At 39.4% G+C, this 20,248-nt stretch overlaps 1 protein-coding gene across 7 annotated transcripts in view; it reads left to right on the top strand.

Annotated features, from left to right (window-relative positions):
* col6a4a (collagen, type VI, alpha 4a) overlaps positions 1-19,839 on the top strand; it is an 81,852-nt gene extending 62,013 nt beyond the window's left edge. For 3 of the 7 annotated variants that reach the window (XM_044358946.1, XM_044358951.1, XM_044358945.1), the window contains 15 exons: positions 239-289; positions 402-437; positions 3,323-3,385; positions 3,485-3,547; positions 4,073-4,108; positions 4,210-4,246; positions 4,385-4,396; positions 5,649-6,142; positions 7,937-8,027; positions 8,584-9,234; positions 10,175-10,262; positions 10,719-11,143; positions 14,442-14,612; positions 16,182-16,229; positions 17,972-19,839. In XM_044358946.1, the coding sequence (XP_044214881.1) occupies positions 239-289; positions 402-437; positions 3,323-3,385; positions 3,485-3,547; positions 4,073-4,108; positions 4,210-4,246; positions 4,385-4,396; positions 5,649-6,142; positions 7,937-8,027; positions 8,584-9,234; positions 10,175-10,262; positions 10,719-11,143; positions 14,442-14,612; positions 16,182-16,229; positions 17,972-18,147 (2,442 nt within the window). In that variant the 3' untranslated portion in view covers positions 18,148-19,839. The remainder of the gene's footprint in view (positions 1-238; positions 290-401; positions 438-3,322; positions 3,386-3,484; positions 3,548-4,072; positions 4,109-4,209; positions 4,247-4,384; positions 4,397-5,648; positions 6,143-7,936; positions 8,028-8,583; positions 9,235-10,174; positions 10,263-10,718; positions 11,144-14,441; positions 14,613-16,181; positions 16,230-17,971) is intronic. The other 4 variants (XM_044358948.1, XM_044358947.1, XM_044358950.1 and 1 more) reach the window with 4 other exon arrangements.
* The last annotated feature ends 409 nt before the right edge of the window (positions 19,840-20,248 follow it).

Below are 20,248 nucleotides of genomic sequence, written 5' to 3'. Positions count from 1 at the left end.
CGTGTAAACAGCATTTCAATGTTGTAGCTCGCTGAAGTGGAACAAATGTAAACTACTTTATAAATTGATGGGTTGTTTAATCTATAAAAATAAGTGTTATTTTACAAGATCAGCAGTACCAGAATAATAATTCCAGCACTGGTTTGTATATGCAGTTTAATGTTAACTGTTTAATGTATAAATAGATAATGATTGTGTGTGTGTGTGTGTGTGTGTGTGTGTGTGTGTGTGTATTCAGGGTCAGGATGGTAGAGACGGTTATGGAACTGCAGGACCCAAAGGTTCCAAGGTAGAGTCACCTTACACATTTTTTAAAAAGTCCTTTGTTAGATTTTAATACTTTTATGACCACAGTTCATTTTTAAATGATAAAAATGTTCCCGTTTACCGTCTCTACACAGGGAGATCCTGGTTTCCCTGGTTACCCTGGTTTACCGGTGAGTCCATCCATTTTCACCAACATCAGTGCAGATAATAAAACCCTTACAGTATGAAAGGATGGATGAGTCTGGACTGTGACTCAGTTTGGAACATTGGCTGTGATATCAGTGTAGGCTCCAAACCTCCAGCTGGAGGTGAAAGCACCGACAAACAGCAGCGTTCCCCGGTAGATCAAAGATTATCAACAGTACAAGCAATCAGAAGGACGGATGTGGAGCGTCAGTGGCTTCAGCATCAAAACAATAGAGCTGTGAAACAGGCGCTCCTTGTTCCTGCAATAAAAGTCATTTATTTTTCTCACAGAAGACATTAGTGACCCACACCTGGAGCTGTTCAACAACTTGGATCAACATGAAACTCTACTGACTGAATCATCAAAACAACAGATGAACAACTGTGTTAGATAATATCTTGTTCTTTGATTAAAAACTCAAAGCTACAAGGCTGTGGACATCAAAAAATTTAAGCTAAGAAGTTAACTACAAGTCCCAGATGCATTTCAGCAAGAAACAACACAACAATCACAGGGCTTAAAATTAGGTCCCATGCGTTGCTAGGAGCAGTGTTTGTTTAAAGAAAATATTTAAATGGGAACACAGAATGAGGAAAAACACTTCAGAAACCAGCGCATCCCCTCACTTCACAACTCTATATTCCTGTAAGTGCAAGGAAAAGAAATAAGAGACATCACAGACCTACTCTGTCCGTGGCTCTCAGCTCCAAGCCCCTTGATTGTCTACTTGAAGGCTCAATCATTTTATAAAACAACTGGTCGCTGTAGTTTTTAACAAAAAGGAGGAAATTTGTCAGGGACTATTTTCAGCAGCGGATGAATCCACATGTGGTGCTTTAGTGAGTATTTCTAGCAGCAGGACTGTTTGTGTGAGACTGAATCAAAATAAACTGCACTATACTTCAAAGTAGAATTTATTCTTGGGAAAAAAAAAATACAATGAAGAATAGGGATGAAACTCATTTTTAAGGTGGTGAGTGAAGGCCAGATTTACTGTGTAGAAAAAATAAAATTACATAAATGAACTTCAGTCTTTTGGCTGCAGAAGTTTTAACCTGTCAATTAATTTTACAACTTGAAAAAGGGATGTTTGAAGAAAAGTGAAACACAGCACCGAATTCTCATGGAGACACATAATTTAGGCCTTTTCAGGCTGTTTTCAGTCACAGAACTGCATTAGATGAGCTGTTTATGGGAGGATTTACAGATGTGGCTGAAATTATCGGTACCCTTGCATTTTATTAAAATACTGCACCAAGATATTTTATTATCAGTGCATGTCTATGTTTGGTTTGCTGTGGAACAAAACAAAAAAGTTGTAAAAAATAACTGAATTCATGTTTATTCTACAAAGACATTCTAAAGCAGCCTGGACAAAATTATTGGTACCCTTTAGAAGTTGCAAGAAATAATTTATTCATTGTGATAATTCAAGCAGACTATTGTGATTTAATTAGTATCACACGTGTTTTCAATCTTATAATCACTCATGCATCCAGTTTAAAACGATAGAATTACTCACTCTTTTGTTTTGTGCCACTGTACATCACACTGAACATGATAAACAGAAGGAAAACTAGAGAGTCTGAAGATATTAGAAAAAAAGTAATAGCCAAGCATGGTCAACGAAAAGGTCACAAGACCATCTCCAAAGAGCTTGATGTTCCTTTGACCACTGTTGCCAATATTATTAGAAAGTTTAAGGCCCATGGAACTGTAGCCAACGTCTCTGGATGTGGTCACAAGAGGAAAATTGGCCCGAGATTGAACAGTGGGATCGCTTGAATAGTTGAGAAAGAACCAAGGAAAACTTCAGCACAGATCCAAGCTGATCTTCAAGTTGAGGGTACAATAGTTTCAAGTTGCACCATCCCTTGCTGTCTGAATGAAAACAGACTCCATGGTAAAAGACCCAGAAAGACCTCACTTCTAAGAGGGAGACACAAAAAAGCCAGACTGGACTTTGCCTTTGCGTGTTGACAAGCCACAAGCCTCCTTCTGAGAGAATGTGCTTTAGACAGATGAAACTAAAGTAGCGCTTTTTAGTAAATCACACCAACCCTGTTTACAGAAGAAAAAATCAAGCCTTCAGAGAAAAGAACAGCATGCCTACTATGGAGGAGGTTCAGTGGTGTTTTGGGGTTACTTTGCTGCTTCTGTGTCTTAGTCGTAGGTCATGGGTCTTCCAGCAGAATAATGACCCCGAACATACATCAATAAGCAGCCAAGAGTGAATGAAAAGAAAACACTGGACAGTTCTGAACTGGTATGAGTGCCATGAGTTCTGATCTGAATCCCATTAAACATCTGTGGAAAGAGTTGAAACTTGCAGCTGGGAGACGACACCCATCAAACCTGAGAGAACTGGAGTAGTTTGCTGAAGAAGAGGCCAAACTACCGGTGAAGAAGAGTAGAAACTATATTCAGAGTTACAGAAAGTGCTTGACTGCAGTTATTGCCTCCAAAGGCTGAGCTACAAAATATTAAGTAAAGGGTACCAATATGAAAAAAAAGAATGATGGATACCATATACTTCTGTCAGTTTCACTTTAATACAGAGAAAATGTAGGTTTTATTTAAAAACATTTTCAGCCACGTCTGTATTAATGACATATTGAATTTATGTTGTGTTTTCTGGCATTTGTCCAAATTCTCTTGCAGCCTTGAGATAAGAGAAACAACACATGTAATAATTTATCTGGTCAGGATGGTCAGATGTTGAAATTACATTTAATCGCGTCTTTGAGTGATTATGTTTATATTTTTTGATATCCAAAGATAAGACGGAGTCAAGCTATGAGAACCGAGATGCTTGCTGTTGTGAATTTACTGTGTGATGAATGAAGAGTGTTTTTTTCTCGTGTTCAGGGTGAGGACGGCCTGCAGGGAGTCAAAGGTCATCCAGGACGTAAAGGGAACCGAGGTCGCGGGGTGAGCGACAACAAACAAACCTGTGATATTATTTTTTTATGAATAACTGCATTTTTTGTTTCATCGGTGAGTTTTGTGTTCTGTTCTGATCGGCTGCAGGGGAACTCAGGCTTGCCGGGAGAATCGGGTGTGCCGGGAGATCCGGGATATCCAGGACACCGGGTGAGTGAGGAAGTTTTTATTATCTTCATCATCAATATTCATCCTTTAAATTTGAATCCCTTCCACCTTAACTCTGAGACGTCAACACAGCAACACATGTGATTTTCAAAGTGATTACATGATGTAATTGTGTTTAACTTTTTTTTTTTGCTTGGGTAAGTGTGAATTTGTTTTTTGTTGTATTGATATGTTGCTGTAAATGTAACGAATACTCAATTAAAAAAAGAATAAACAGAAGGTCTTAAAGACACAGTGAAGCTCTAATCCTGTTTCCCTGAGTTAATTATTCAGTTATCTCTTGTTATATGTTAGATATGTGTCAGAAAAATCATTACTGAAGCGTCATAATTCTGGCATTTTCATGCTCCACCTTAACTTTGGTACTTTTATATACTATCTTAAATCCTCCTCTAACTAAAGTGAACAGTCTGACAACTTGGATTTGTTGAAAATTTTTGGTAAATGATCGAAAATCGACTGAATGAAAGAGGCCAAGTTAGTAATGTCACCTTTTCTTCCATCCAGGGTCCCAGAGGTCCTCCTGGAGGCAAAGGCATGACCGTAAGTCCGCCTTAAATTCACATCACCTGCCGCCGGTAAAGAAAAATATTAAATCTTTCACACAGCATTTATACATACATGCATGTTTTCTGTTGTCTCAGGAGTGTCAGCTGATCACCTACATCAGGAACAACTGTGGTAAGTGTGGAGAAGAAACGCTGAACTTTTTCAGCAGAGTCACATTGTTCAGAAGACAAAATGCACTGATCTCATCTATTGTTTCAAAAACTGCAGTTCAACTTTAAATGATATATATATTCTCTTCTCTCCACACAGCATGTTCCATCGGTATGTATGTCTTCATTTTCTCACTCAGAACACAGTGAGTCCACAACAAAACTTCTGCTGTTGAGTGAGATCATCACCAAACATCAGATCTTGTTTCAAAACCAGTTTCTTGATTTTAGACAAAGGCAGTTACATAACGTCCTCTTGAGATATAAACTCTTCTTAGAACATATTTAACTTATCAACACCCATTATTCCCCAAACCAAAAAATATCTCCATAGATAAATTGATAAACAAACAGTAATATTAACTGGCAGTAGAGTAAAGATAAGCAGGTTTACCAACATACAGTCAAAAGTTAATACATTAAAAATAAGAATAATAATAAGCGAGAAGCCACTTTGCGTTCTGTCTGAACTTCTGACTGAACTCAGAACTCACCAGAGACTTTAGTTCTTTCTGTTATTTCCCTCCAGTCTGTTGGCAAATGCATAAAACTCCAGCATACAACACAAATTATTTGCTCAAGAAACATTTTCAATTCATGACTCCGCGGGTGAATTCATGTCTCCGTGCATCATTAACAAGTAATTGTGCCACATGTAAAATTGGCTTCATGTTCTGTCTGAACACACACCAAGGAGACTTTAGTGTCTGTTGTTTATGTCCAGTTTGCTTTGCACAGTTCGATAATTTGATGGTCTAGACAGTGGACATTTACAGTTGCTGCTTCAGAGAAACATAAACTGGGATATTTAATAAGCCTGTGGCAATTACCATCAGGAGCACAAACACCATTTACTGAGACTGCAGATGTAAATCAGTTCATCTGATTTACCTAACGTGCTGCTAAATAAGAGCTGACTCTGTTCGGATGTACATTGCTCATGTCTGGAAAGGACTGAAGCGCAAACTTAAGTGTTTTTCTGTTGCCGAATTTCATTCTGCAGACACTGCAAACATGTTTTCATCCCCCAAGAGGAACACTGTATGTGATGAAATATGAGTCAAATATTCTGGTGATGTCAGCTCAACAGAAAGATTAGTGAGAAACAATCAGAAACAGACTTTTGGTAAAAGTTTTAAGCTCCTTTGGCAAGATGGCTTTAGTAAACAGATTATGTAACGGTCAACTTAATAACCATAACCGGCTGCTTCAGTCAAACTATCAAACTGGACTGACTTTAAAAGTCAGGAATAACAGGCGGGAGGGACCTGAGGGAGACAAGAAGGTAAAGTAAGCAACTTAAAAGCTGATGATATGTCAGTATGTGTAAGCAAGTACTTTAACTCTTCTTCGTTGTTTTACAGGTCAGACAGAGTGTCCGGCCTACCCCACTGAGCTGGTGTTCGGCCTGGACATGTCGGAGGACGTGAACCAGAATGCCTTCGAGAGGCAGCGCAAAGCCCTCCTCTCTCTGCTGGAGGACATCGCCATCGCTGAGAGCAACTGTCCGACAGGCGCCCGTGTGGCTGTGGTGGGATACAGCGCCAACACCAAGTACCTGATCCGTTTCCAGGACTACCACCGCAAGACCCAGCTGATTGAATTTGTGAGGAACATCGCCCTGGAGCGCACATCCAACCAGCGCTACCTGGGATCCGCCATGCGCTTCGTGGGTCAGAACGTCTTCAAACGCACCCGGGCAGGAGTTCTGATGAGGAAGGTGGCCGTGTTTTTCTCCAATGGACCATCACAGAATAATGCCGACATTGTTACTGCCGTGATGGAGTACCGGGCCCTCAACATCGCCCCTACAGTCATCTCACTGGGGAACGCTCCTGATGTTAGACGAGCGATTGAGGTGGGTTTATTCATAAACAGAGAGCCGTTTCTGATCGCTCAGTGAGCTCAGGAGCTTTACATCCAAACAACAGAATGAACGATCACTTCAAACTGTCCCATGAACTCGTAGCAGTGTAGAAGTCAAATGTGAGGACAGCAGCAGAGGTGTCTCAAGCGTTAATCAGCCAGTATACTCTGTCAGAACCGCTTGTTGGATGGTCGAATAGCTTTGAAAACTTTCCAAAACCAAAAATCCGACATTCACAACCACTTCATCCAGTGATTAGCCAGCAGTGCGGGGGAGAGAAGAGACACTGAACTACTTTCTGAAGATCTCTTTAACATTCTTCACACAACTATTTCTGCCAATTTTCATGCAAAACTATTAATGTCTTCTAGGAGAGAATGTCTGAAAATGTGCAGCATCATCCCCGTATTTAACAATTATTGCATCTTCCCTTCTCTATGACGGCTGGCTTTTCACTCCACATCCACATGTGGCCATTTTTTGGACGAGTCATATAAACTCCCTGCTTTCTTCCAAACGAAAAAAATAGTTCTTATGTAAACATCAGCTGTTCCTTAATATTTGCACTCTCTGGTGGAACTGCACTGTAGTTAACTGCACAGCTGACAAAGCTAACGTTACCTTGATAATATATAACCAAATTAGATTCATCAGTAAAAGAAGTAAACAAATATGGGTGACATAGTGTCGGACCTGACACTTGATCAAAGGAAGGAACAAAGTCTGATAAATCTTATTTATCTGTGCTGTAGACCTCCACTGTTGTCCAAAAACACGTCACTGAGTGTTTTAAGTCTCCAGAGAGTAGTTCTGTGTAAGGCAGACACCACTGAACATGTGCGGGAATGCAGTTCTGTTTACAGCTTCACTAGCTTGTTGTGCTACATATCACAACCTCTGGACTTTGAACTGAAGCAATTTGAGAAATTTATAATGTAGCACAAAGTCACAAGGTTGTGATCTGTAGCACAACAAGCTAGTGAAGCTGTAAGCGCATGCTCAGTGATGTCTTCCTTACACAGAACTACTCTCTGGAGACTAAAAACATGATGCTGTTATAAGTCTTTGAAGCTGTTTCTAAGCAAACTACCGTGACCAAACTCTTCGTGATGAAGGAACATGTCACCCAGTGTAGCGATGTGGCTCACTGATGTGTTTTTAATAGAGAGATGACCAAACTCACTGCTGACTTGAGCCCAAATTTCCTCAAGCAAAAGTCAGTCAGCTGCTGAGATCATCTTCAGGAGAACATCTGGATCTAGGTTTTTCAGGTGTGATTGGAGGAGTGTGATGATCCAGCTCTTTATGATGACAGTAAATACAAACACAGGTCTTCAAGGCTCATCACGAGTCTGACAGACAGCAAACAGATTGTCATTAACGCTTTGACACTGCAGTCAGTCTCAGTGTTTGTCAATCCAGTGAGCCAGATGGTACTGCTCTCACCAGAGCTCAGACACCCACACTGAACATCTGTGCAGCTCATTTTTCAGTCAAGAAGGTTTCTTGTTTGGCTCTCAAACACATGACTTCATTCCAACTCTCTTTGCGCTTACAGTCCCCTTTTACAGGTAAGATTACATTCACCGCCCGCTGCCAGAAATTTGTCTCCAGCATTAAGAGGCTGCAGCTGTGCCTGGAAGACATAACTAAAGCCAAGAATCACGTCATCATTACTTAAGAGAGCACACAGAGTAAACATGTTTGAGCCTGGAGATTTTTATCTTGTGGCTTTATGTGATTGTACCGACACTGTGAAAAATGACAACTGCTGTGCCATCCCAGGTGGACGAAACAGGAAACTCCATCTTCATATTGCTGGGGAGGGACATGGATGCTGACCTGAGGAAGGCCAAGAACTGTGCTATATGTTACGGTAAGCAGTGAGGCTTGTGCTTGGATTTATATTTATATAAATTATGCAGTCAAAAACATTCTAGTAACAATATAGTTTTATAGATTTATTTAAACTAAAAGCCACCATATGTAAGTATTCAGTTTAGTTTCCCCAAGAAAAGACCTTGGAAGGTTTTTAAAAGTCTAGTTATATTACTTGTAAAATGTTTTTGTATGTGTTTGCGGCTGTCGGGAGACGTCCCACTTCTATAAACTCCAAGTGAAACTGGTGCGGCATTGGATTGTGCTGCAGGAAGCTGTTTCATCCTTTTCTGTGAAGTTTCAGTCAGCAGCATCAGACCTGCAGCAAACACTGTCACTGCTGCAGCGACAGTAGAGAGGAAGCTAATCTATTCTCTGTGGACAGGAAGAGAGTTTAGCTAAAACTTAATTAATAATTTCAAATTGTATACATTTGATGCTAAAAAGACTGTAAATGTGGCAGATATCCACTTCACCTGCATAAATGCAAGTTGGATTGAATATTTTAACTGTTTGGTAGGTTTCTGGATGATAACAGTTTCTTGTTTCTTCAGACCCCTGCAGACGTACAGAGGAGTGTGCCTCCATCCAGGAACCAATGCGGCCTCAGGAGGTGAATGTGGACCTGGTGATGGTGGCGGACAGCTCCAGGCTGGTGCAGGCTGACGAGTACGCAGGCATCCAGCAGCTGTTGGGCTCTGTGGTGGAGCAGCTGGCTGTGAGTCCGCAGCCCTCGCGGCCCGGCAACCAGGCCCGAGTAGCTGTAGTCCAGCAGAGCGGCGCTCAGGCTAAGGTGGAGTTTGGCCTGCAGCAGTACAGGGACGACCAGCTGATGAAGACACACCTGGTCCAGAACATGCACCAGCAGGGCGGCTACTCGGCACTGGGACGAACGCTGGAGTACTCCCTGAGGGAGGTGCTGCTGAAGAGCAAAGCGCCCCGCAGGAAGAAGGTAATGCTTACCGTGGTGGGCACCCAGACGGGTTACAAGGATCAGGCAAAGCTGCACTACATCTCCCAGAAGGCCAAGTGTGAGGGGGTGGCCATGTTTGTGGTGACGGTGGGCGACCGCTACAACCGGACGCAAGTGGAGGAGCTGGCCAGTTTCCCTTTACCGCAGCACTTGGTCCATGTTGGGCAGCTGAAGGCCGACGAGCAGGGCTACACCCAGCGCTTCTTCAGAGTCTTCCTCTCCGCCCTCAACAGTAAGAGCAGACGGTTACAGTCATAAAATCACAGGTTGTCTTTAAGTTTCTGCAAAGTTTTCTGTCTCCAGATATCATCCAGTTCACAAGGAAGTTAGTTAATACATTTATACATATTGTTTCTTTTTTTTCAATATATATTTTATTATTATTTTCCATTTCCTCAAACTGTGGATACTATAAGCAATGCAGCCCATATATTTCATCATCCCCCCCCAGGCCACAAACAAACAACCAAACATAGAAACAAACATGAAAACAAAACAAATAAAAACAAAAACAGCACTTAAATTATATACAACAAGCCAAAATAATGTCTTTACCAAAAGTCTATTACTCTACTCTCAACATCTATTCTATTTTTGCATTTTGCATTTTCTAAATACAAGATAAAATGTGACCAAAAATCACAGAACGTCTTTCTTCATATTGTTTCTAAGCAACAATAAACATGAATGCAGTGGTGGAAATTGCTTTTACTCTATTACTTACTGTACTTAAGTAGAATTTTGAGGTATTTGTACTTAACTTGAGTGCTTTAGTTTTATATTAGTTTACGCTTCAACTTCACTACTTTCAGAAGGAAATATTGTACTTTTGCTTCACTACATTTATTTGACAACTACAGTTACTTCATCAGCTTGTAAAGTGTGATGCATTGTTACAGATTAAAACTACCCTGAAAAATATAAAGTAGTTAAAATTAGCTCCACTTTGACCAGCTACAACATAAAAAATACTGCTTACACATAAATCCATCATTTAATTTCTATTTTTTTGCCTTATGAGTATTTTTAATTCTAATACCCAGGAATGATTTAAAAAGCAGGACTTCTACTTGTAATGGAGTATTTTTACATTGTGGTGTTGCTACTTTTAGTAAAGTAAATGATCTTTCGACACTGCATGAATGTATTTTTGTGTTGTGTGCTTATTTCAGAGGGAATGAACGCGTATCCTCCTCCTTCTTTACAACGGACCTGCAGCCAGCTGACAGAACAACAGAGAGAAACGTTTATCATCGACGGGTAACTCACACAGAATTACATACTACCATGATATTATTTACTATTATTTTATTATTTAACTATGTTGATAATTGATGAAGTAATTTTTTTGGAAAAAATGCCAAACATTAACTGGTTTCACCTTCTCAAATGTGATTATTTTGAAGGTTATTTAGTCTTATGACAGAAAAAACTAAATATCTTTGGGTTCGGACTGTTGGTCGAATGAAAAAAAAACAATTACAAAACATCAACTAAGGCTCTGAGGAACTGTTAGAGGAATTTTATGGGCAGAACAAGTATGAAAATAATCAATAGTTGCAGCCTTTGTGTGCAGAAATGAAATATACAGTTTTGGTTATATCAGAGGGAAGATTTAGAATCCAGCACAGCTGAGCAGAAATAATGCAGCAGGACTGTAATAGTATGACAGTAATATAATGATAACTGATTGTATTTTGGCCGCTGTGCGTCCAGGCAGCAGACGGTGGAGGAGGAGTTGTTCACGGAGGAGGTGGAGGAGAGGTTCCAGGAGCAGACGGGAGTCGTGAGTCAGACGGAGCAGGTAGACGTCACCGAGACTCAGACGGAGCAGGTAGACATCACCGAGGCTCCGACGGAGCAGGTGGACATCTACGAGACTCCGACAGAGCAGGTGGACATCTACGAGACTGAGACGGAGCAGGTGGACATCCACGAGACTCCGACAGAGCAGGTGGACATCCACGAGACTCCGACAGAGCAGGTGGACATCCACGAGACTCCGACAGAGCAGGTGGACATCATCAAGATTCCGACAGAGCAGGTGGACATCTACGAGAATCCGACAGAGCAGGTGGACATCTTGGATACTCTGACCAGAGGGGACGAAAAGGCTTTCCCTTCAGAAACTACTGTCGACGGTAGCACACACACCACTTTATACACAAATACACACACTCTGTCAGCAGCTGTTGATGAGAGCCATTATCTTTAGGTAAACTCATAAATAATACATAATCCACCCATCTTCATGCAGATTAATAATACTAATGAGTTTTTAGGGGACAGTTTGCTCCAGCTCTGTTGTGTGTGCTGCATCTACAAAAATTGTAGATTTGATGCAGAATTATTTTTTCATGACTTATACAAAAGATGACTAAGGCCTCTAATCTACTGTAGTGCAGTCAGCAGCGTAAACTTGGAGCAGGCTGTCGTTGTCACAGATTGTGTGTTACGTGTGCCAAATTAGGAGAGAAAAACAAACCTTCTCTTTATATATACATATAAAACACCCCAAATATAAATATAGAATAGTAAAGTCAAAGATAACTGGACTTGCTTTAGATTGTTGAAGATGTGTCTTCTCTCATCCGTAAACCTGCTTTGGTTGTTGTTTAACCTGTAGGGTCGAGAACGAGTCTGTCAGGTCACATGTGGGTTGTAAATCCACATTCACATGCAGCAGATCATCTTTCCTAACAATGATCAGATTTTAGAATTATTTGAAACCAATTCATTTCATCTTTTAGAGGCTGCCACTATTGTCATTGTGTTTCAGAATCAGTTGGATTTTGGATGAAATCATTTTAAATACGAGGACGCCTCTCTGCTTCTCCTTTCATACTTCAAGATTCTTAATTGTTACATCTCATTACACAAGTAGAAGAGAGTAAAAATGTTCGGTTTCAGCTCCTGGACAATGCAGTAAGCAATAATAAGGAAAAATAAGTAATTATTAAAGCTCCAAGCAGCGTTGGTCGGGACCTTGCACTCTGGCCCGTCGGGATCAGATCATTTTGCTTTTTAAAAATGAAGGATATTTCTTACAAGTGTGGTGTGCTTTTATTTTGAAAGTTTGATTGACATGTGTACTGTCAGGTGTGTAGAGACAATAAGTAACTGCAGCTGGACACAGAAAAATACTCATATATTTGAATGGAAAGTGTGAGTGAACCCACACCTTTTTGAACATTTACTGCTTCCACATAGTTTTAGATACAAACTTCATTTGAACTTTAAATGAGTCATGAGACTTTGACCTACAAATCTTGAATTTACATGTTTTTTCTATCTTTTATTATTTTTGAGATATTAGAGTGTGAGTTTTAAAGTCTTTTCTTGCTCCTCCTGTGATTTTATAATGAGTGTGTATTGCGGAATGTTTCACAGCACTGAGGGAGTGACATCACCAGGAGCAGTTGGAGAGGAGGATTTTAGAGTACGCTTCTTGTGAAATCTCCTCATAAATCCCATTACTTTGGCCAAATCTTACATTAAAAATCATATTTTAGTAGGAAATTTCGCGGCGAATCCATTGATACAGGTTTGAAAGTGATCAGACTTATAGTTTACACGTCAGATGCCTCTGTTTGACACAAAGTTCATGCCTCCCCATTGTTTTACATTGTAAGGGTGATGTGGCACTGCAACTTTGAGGGCTTATAAAATCCAAATCGTTCGAGTAATTACAAAGTTTTTAACAACTTTTTTTCAGCATAGTGTTATTAAGTCATCTATTAAAGTTTGAAGCCGATGCCATTAACGCCCTCGGAGGAGATAGCATTTGTTCAGGGGCCAAAATTGGGGCAAAGTCTTACTTTGAAAGGCTAATTGCAGACTTCCTGTTAGATTTAGGTCAGGGGTGTCAGTGTATGATTTGTAAGTCTTCATGAGACGAATAATTGAGTTTTGGTTTGATCTCTCTATGACATTCCTACGGGCTGTGGTGGCCATTTTAGTTACATAGGTGGCGCTAGAGAGCACATTTTGGCACTTTGGGGATTAATTTTTACATTTTATCAAATTTTTCACCAGACCTGATATGTGTGCCAAATTTGGTGAGTTTTTGAGCATGTTTAGGGGGTCAAATTTAGGTCTGAAGTGGCGTAATAATAAAGAAAGAAACAAACAAACACACGAAAAACAATAGGGTGCTCGCCCTTAGGCGAGGACTACTGTTTTACAGTAGTTCTCTGCCTATTGGGCTCAGTCCCTAAAAATAGCAAAAAGCAATAGAGCAGTAAAGAACTACTGCTACTAATAACTACTTGTAAAATGATTATAAACCAGGTAATGTGTATATATGGTGGAGGAATCTTTGTTCTCCAGGAGAAATCTAGGTGTTTATATGACAGTTAAGAAATCAGCTGACTGGAGAAAACCAGCTGTAACTTGGATACTGAAGTGAATGTAAATTCACTGAAGGTTGGACGGGGTGTCAGGACAGCACTGGAAGGCTGAAATTATGCAGCCTTAACATTCACTCATATTGTTATTCTGGGTTTTGAGAGCCATGAGACTCAGCAGGAGAGACAGTCTGTGTGCAGGCGGAGAACCAGAAACAATGAGCTGATAGAGGATGAAAGCGGCAAAGAGCTGCAGAAATGGTGATGATTCTCAGTGAGTTCATAACTGCACCAAACACCTTCACAGATGTTTCTACAGATCATATGGTTTAATAGACAGCACTACAGTTATAAATACTGTATGTACAGACTTAAGCAGAAACATTCAAAAGATGTAAAAAAAAAAAAAAACAACAACAAAAAAAACAAAATCACAAAAAAGACAAAATCTAGCAATAAATGGAAATATCCTGGTGATACTGTTGCACCAGCAGAGATTAGAGGCCTGAAAGTCTTGCTAGTGATCCAGAGAGGCTGCAGAGGTCATTATTCTAAACAATATAACAGTGCTGGACAGACAGAACAACATACTGATGATTTAACTCTTCTTAAAGTCTCCTCAGCATATTGGGGACAAAAATGTGACAGGAAAAAGCTGCTTTAAGCTTCAGTATTTAGTTTTCCCTCCTAAAGTAATTCTCTAACAGCATAACTTCCTGTTAGCTGAACGCATGCTTCATAACTGTGTCTGAACTGCACAAACTTTTAATCACATCTTTTACGTTGTTTGTCACCTTTGTTTTTTGTATTAACACTTCTTCTACACTGAATGAACTAAACCTGGAACATGTTTGAGATGAGATCGTGTCTACAGGATGCATGTGTTCTCCTGATGCAGCGGTTCTCAACATCATTTACATCTGACAGACTCTCAGTTTTAAAACACAGACTCCCAGTGGACGGGACGTCACTTTTTGATTAATTTCACACGTACGAGTTTCATTAAAACAACCAATAAAGCTGTTGCAGAGCCGCTGCCCTGGAGGATTGTTCTTGTTAGTGGTTGTAGTAAATGTGTGTGTTCTGCTTTCAGCCCCGTGTCAGCTGGATGTTGATACTGGCATCCCGTGTACAGACTATGTCCAACGTTGGTTCTATGACAAAGCCATCGGTGCATGTTCTCCCTTCTGGTATGGCGGTTGCGGTGGTAACGCCAACCGCTTTAGAACGGAAAATGAATGTTTCCGGACATGTGGCACACATAGTAAGTCCTGACTGCACACCAGACCACAAAGCGAAGCAGTCTCTGTCTGTGGACTGCCTACCTTTCATGTTTAATGTCCTTTACTGACACTTTAATTCTTGGTCAGGTTGAATGTTTGTGTCTTGTCTCTTTTATAATGTCTCATAACATACAGTAGCTCTTTATTTTCTTCATCTCAATATCAATATTTGTCACATACACATCAAATACATTCTGTAAATAACAGCAGTGAAATGCTTTCTGTTGTAGCTCGATCCACTGTACAGGGTCATAATATCACAAGCACTGAACTAATAAAACTGAGATCAGGGACAAAATAATTATAAAAGCAGAAATTAACAAAAGGTAACACACAAAAACAAGAAAAGAAAAATTCGGTTTACATGGTTAAAGGTAAAATAAAACAAAAAAACAACAAGAGCTCTGGACGTCAAAAAGTAGATTCTGTAAATAGGTTTTAAAACTTTTTTTTCAAGTATTAAAACATATCTAATACACAGCAGCTTTACAGTTTAAGACTTCTTCTTGTACAGTTACTAGCTGGTTTACAGTTGTCAGGTTTCCATCCAAATGTAATGCAAATTTTATTGTTGTGTGAATATTAGCAGACAAACAGTCGGTGTCATTAAACTGTTGCAGAAGAAGAAGACACGACGAGATGACGTCATTAAAAGAGCGACAGTCAAAGCTCAAACGATGGAAAACATGATGGAAATATGATATTTCTGTTAGTTTCATGTATTGATGTGAGGAAGGTCACAGTCTCCTCCTCATCAAGTCACACAGATCTGACGTTTTCAGCTCATCAGTGACGTTTAAGTCACATGATTCATGTCCCTCATCATTTATTTATTCAGTCTGTTTACATTTGATTTTTTATCCACACAGCTGCTGTTCTCAGACAAGAAGATACAATATGAAAGATATTTAGAGATTTTTTCTACATTTTTTGTGCACAAATTGAAAAATGTGAATAGAAACAGGTGGATGGAAACACGTGAAGTGTCGATTAATAACTGGTACACAAAGGTAATAAAAGTGTAAAACCCTGCTAGCATCCCCTAGAGGCAGTTCTTCTCATTACACGCCAATATACAAAAAAATGCCAGATTTTAGGGTATTTGCCTGTAATTAAGCTTTTACCATTTTAAATATTATAGAGGGCTGGCCTGTCAGATATTACTTAACCTTATTAGAGGTTTCTTTTTTTACTACATTAATGATATATAATTGAAACTTCAACCTCAGACACTTTAAAATGCCTCAGAAACACATTCATGGGGAGTTTTACATGTTCTGGTCACTGCACCATGACCCATTACATTTTATAGGCTAATAATTGTTGTTAGTTCAGTTCCTGCTTTTATTTAATTCAGTTTAAACTCAGTGTGTGATGATGTAAACTTCTTTTATGAAGCTGCTTCACCACAAACAGCAGCTTAACCGATTTCTCCAGGATAATAGGACACCCAGTAACGCTGCAGTGATGATGATGATGATGATGATGATGATGATAATGTTGTTGATTAAAAACCTGTAGCTTCTGGCTGACTGTGTCGTCTCTGACAGATCTGAACACCCTGCCGAGGCCGCAGCCGACCAGCTTCAACTCCAGAGGTAAAGATTCACCACTTGATTTATTGATTGGGACAGTGTGCAGTTTTAAAACATAAATGATGCACTGCACCGGAGTTAGCTTGAAGCTAATTTGCATCCGTAGTCCCCCACAATCAAAACATACAACAGCACAACGACAAACAGTACAAAGCTAAAAAAAAACAAAAAAACCACACACACACACAGAACTCACCATACAAAATATATATATTATAGACAAATGGTTCTGATGATCTCTTGTTCTTTATTCAAAAACCTTTATTATTTACAGTACTGTATATAAGAGGAAACACTCCTGAACTCTGCATGGCTCCATGGAGGAGCTAATTCACTATACAGAATGTATTTGTCACAGTCTTGTTGAGCATTTTCTATATCATCCTTTCCATTATTAGATTGATTTCCTTCCTTCTGGGCAGCCGTTGGTTTCAGTTCATTTACATGAAAGTGAACTTAGACTTCAAGTCTGACTTAAACTGCCAGAACTCTTCCTCAGAGCTGCTCGTTGGATGGTCAAATAGCTTTTTATAACTGATCCAACATTCACACCCACTTCACAGAACATAAATAGGGTTTGAACTTCTCTCTCAGCTCACTTTTTTCATTCTTAACGACCATTTCTGTCACTTTTTATACACTATGCAACACTATGACTGTCGAGAGACGGTTTGAAAATATGCGCCTTTATCCCTATATTTAAACAATATGCCTTATTTCCTTCTTCTCTCTCAATAGCCAAGTTTCCATCCAAATTTAGTGCAGATGTTAAACACGTTTCCAGAAAATTAGCAAATAAATTTTGAAATAATCCATGCAAATGTATAAACAGCTTGCGGCACTAATTCCAACCATTAAACTGTTGCAGAAGGAGACACAATGTGATGACATCAATAAAAGAGCGACAGTCAAAGCTCAAACGATGGAAAACATGATGGAAATACGACATTTCTGTCTGTTTCATGTATTCATTTGAGGAACATTACATACATACTTTTGATTTTTAACCACACAACTACTGTTACACCTCAGACAAGAAGATACAATATTAAAGATATTTAGAGATTCTTCTGAATTTCAGGTGTATGCACAAATTGAAAATATGAATAAAAACAGGTGGATGGAAAACCTTAAGACAGACGACTTTTAACTCCACCTGAACACAAGTTAGCGAGACTATATGAGCTCTGGTCTCCTGGACATGAGTTCCCCCAAAACTATGAAAGCCGTCTTTGAGAAAGTCTGTTGTTACAGATGTTATGAAGCACACAGAGTTGTGATCATGTGTCTCTGTCCTTCAAAAGTAACCAGCTGAGATGTAACCAGCTTTTTCCAATTTTTTTCTTGGGTTCAAATCCAACACATCTCTGACTGACTTGTTCTGTGTGTTTCTTAATGACGGATAACATATCCCATCAGGCCTACAAACACCTGGAGATCCCCAAAGAGGATCTAATGTAGCTGTTGAGAATAACATGTAGTCGACCACAAACCTCAGCTGGCGATGGATATTTGTTATTCATTATTTCTTTGCAGTTCAGTTTTGATTGATGATTTCCACACAAATGACAAAACAAAACAAATAGTTGCCTGGGAGCAAACAATGGATGATGATTGGGAAATGTTAAGCAGGAAAGAGGCCAACTGGGTAAAACAAGCAAAACACCCAGTTTGGATTCTTAAATTCAGACTTCATCACCAAGAAATTCTCAATAAACGAGTCTCTCGTTCCTGTCTTCATCCAGAATCCTGTTTCCTCGGCCAGGACCCCGGCAACTGCCAGAACTACACCATGATGTGGTTCTTCGACACCGTACAGAGCGAATGTTCCCGTTTCTGGTACGGCGGCTGCGGCGGCAACAACAACCGCTTCAAGACGCAGGAGGAGTGTGAAAACCTCTGTGTGACGGAGAGCCGATGAGAAGGATACCGCTGGATTTGTTTTTTTAATTTTTTTATTTTTTGGAGAAAACCGCCACTCTTCACCATACATGTATCAGGAAAACATAAGAAAAACACGCATCTTCAAGGAAAAACACAAACACAAAGTGTTGAGTCTGTTCTGGGACAGTTAAACTGTTCACTAGTTTCTGCAAAACAAAAGGCCTTCAGGCCAGTTTAAACTGTCCCAGCAGTGTGAGATTAATTAAAAGGCTTTGAGAAAGAGTTGAGTTTGTTTAGTTTTTTTTCTTGAACACGCGTGTTTTGTTTCCCAGAGAGCACCTTTTGTTTTTAGAGCTCTTTTTTAAAAACCTTCACTGACATTTTACAATAGAAAACTCAAACTGTTGGACGTTGATTCCACCTGACTGACGCTCATCAGAGACTCCAGAGCTGTTACACACTTCTATCAGGATACTTTTTTCCTTTCAGGTGCTATTTTTAATGAAGCCGTTGCGGTCGGAGGAGTTTGTTGAGACTCAAAAATGAATGTATGAAGGAATCACATCAGGTTTGGTAAAATTCAAGTGTGTTTTTGTAAATGAGCTTGGTATCCACAACATGTCACATTTGGCTGTTTATTCATTCAGCTGCTGTAAAACAAACAGTGGCTGGATGTGGAAGCGAGTGTAACTCTGCTGATCCTCACAGGTAAAGGTACAAGTTGAAGTCATTCAGTTGCAAATATGTAAATCTTAGAATTTAGAGCTGCAACGATTAGTCAATTAATCGATTAGTTGCCAATTATTAAATTAATCGACAACTGTTCTGATAATTGATTCATCGTTTTGAGTCATTTTTTTGAGTCAGAGGAACATTTCTGATTGCAGCTTCTTAAATGTGAATATTTTCTGGTTTCTTTGGTCTCTATGACAGTAAACTGAATATTTTTGAGTTGTGGACAAAACAAAACATTTGAAGTTGACGTCATCTTTGGGAAACTGTGATTGACATTTGTCACCATTTTCTGATATTTTAGAAACCAAAACTAATCAATTAATAGAGAAAATAATCAACAGATTAATCAATAATGTAAATGATCATAAGTTGCAGCCTGCTCAGGATTTCAAATGATATTTTTTATGTTTATTTAGGTTTTTTTTCCAGAGATAATGATATAATTATTTGTTTTTTTTAAAAAATATGAAACTGTTCTCTCATGATCACAACCAGTGGAAACCAAACTGCTGAGTTCATCAGCTCCCGTGTTTAGAAATAAATTGTAATTCAGACACTTGACATCACGTACACACGTTGTTTAACATTATGGGTTTTAAACAAACCACCAGACCCTAAAAATTGTACTTATCTTCCCCAAAAATGTGTTCATTATTAAATACAGCCCCTCTTTGTTGGGCTCTTTTTTCCCCCAAATGATCTTACATGAAAAACATTGAGTCCACATTGAGTCAGCCTTTAAAAAAACATGTACTGCTTCATTTTTTTTAGCTGCACAGAAGTTCATTCACTCAGGTCATTAAAACAAAATAATTCACATTAGAAACACAGGAAACGAGGCTTCAAGAGTCCCGTCTTAAGGTTGTGCTCCGGCTTTGGATTTGTTTAAAAGCTGATGGATTTGTCTGTACTTTTATTTACTGTTGCTGAGCTGCAGCTTCCGTCCTCACATCTAAGCAAGAACCTATTGAATAAAATATACTTTAAAATACGACCCAGAATTGTCTTTTCATATCATATTTAAGGATCCGACTCAACTCGAGCTGCTGCGGGCACATTGAGGACAATTTTTGAGAGGGACAGATCATCGCTTGTCTTGGTTGGGGGAGGGGGGTGGGTAGGGGGTGGGGGATTGGATTGGGAGGGGGGGGAGGGTATGAATGTGTAATTTCTTCTGTCTGTTCAGTCTCTGATTTATTCCACAAATATAAACACATGCTTGAAGTGGCTCCAGTGGCGAGCTCCAGTTTGAACCTTAAAAGGTCTGAAATGTCTCGAGGCTTTTAAGTCTGTGTCACGTCTGTCTCGCTGTTTGGAAGTGGAATATCACTGTCTGTTTATCAAACCGACCAATGGTGCTTCATGTAAAAAAAAAAAAAAACAATAATAAAAAAATTGAAGAA

Source organism: Thunnus albacares, chromosome 8, assembly GCF_914725855.1.
Source record: "Thunnus albacares chromosome 8, fThuAlb1.1, whole genome shotgun sequence".
NCBI classification, from domain to species: domain Eukaryota; kingdom Metazoa; phylum Chordata; class Actinopteri; order Scombriformes; family Scombridae; genus Thunnus; species Thunnus albacares.
The sequence above is the reverse complement of the archived record's forward strand: the minus strand, read 5'-3'. Positions and strand labels throughout refer to the sequence as shown.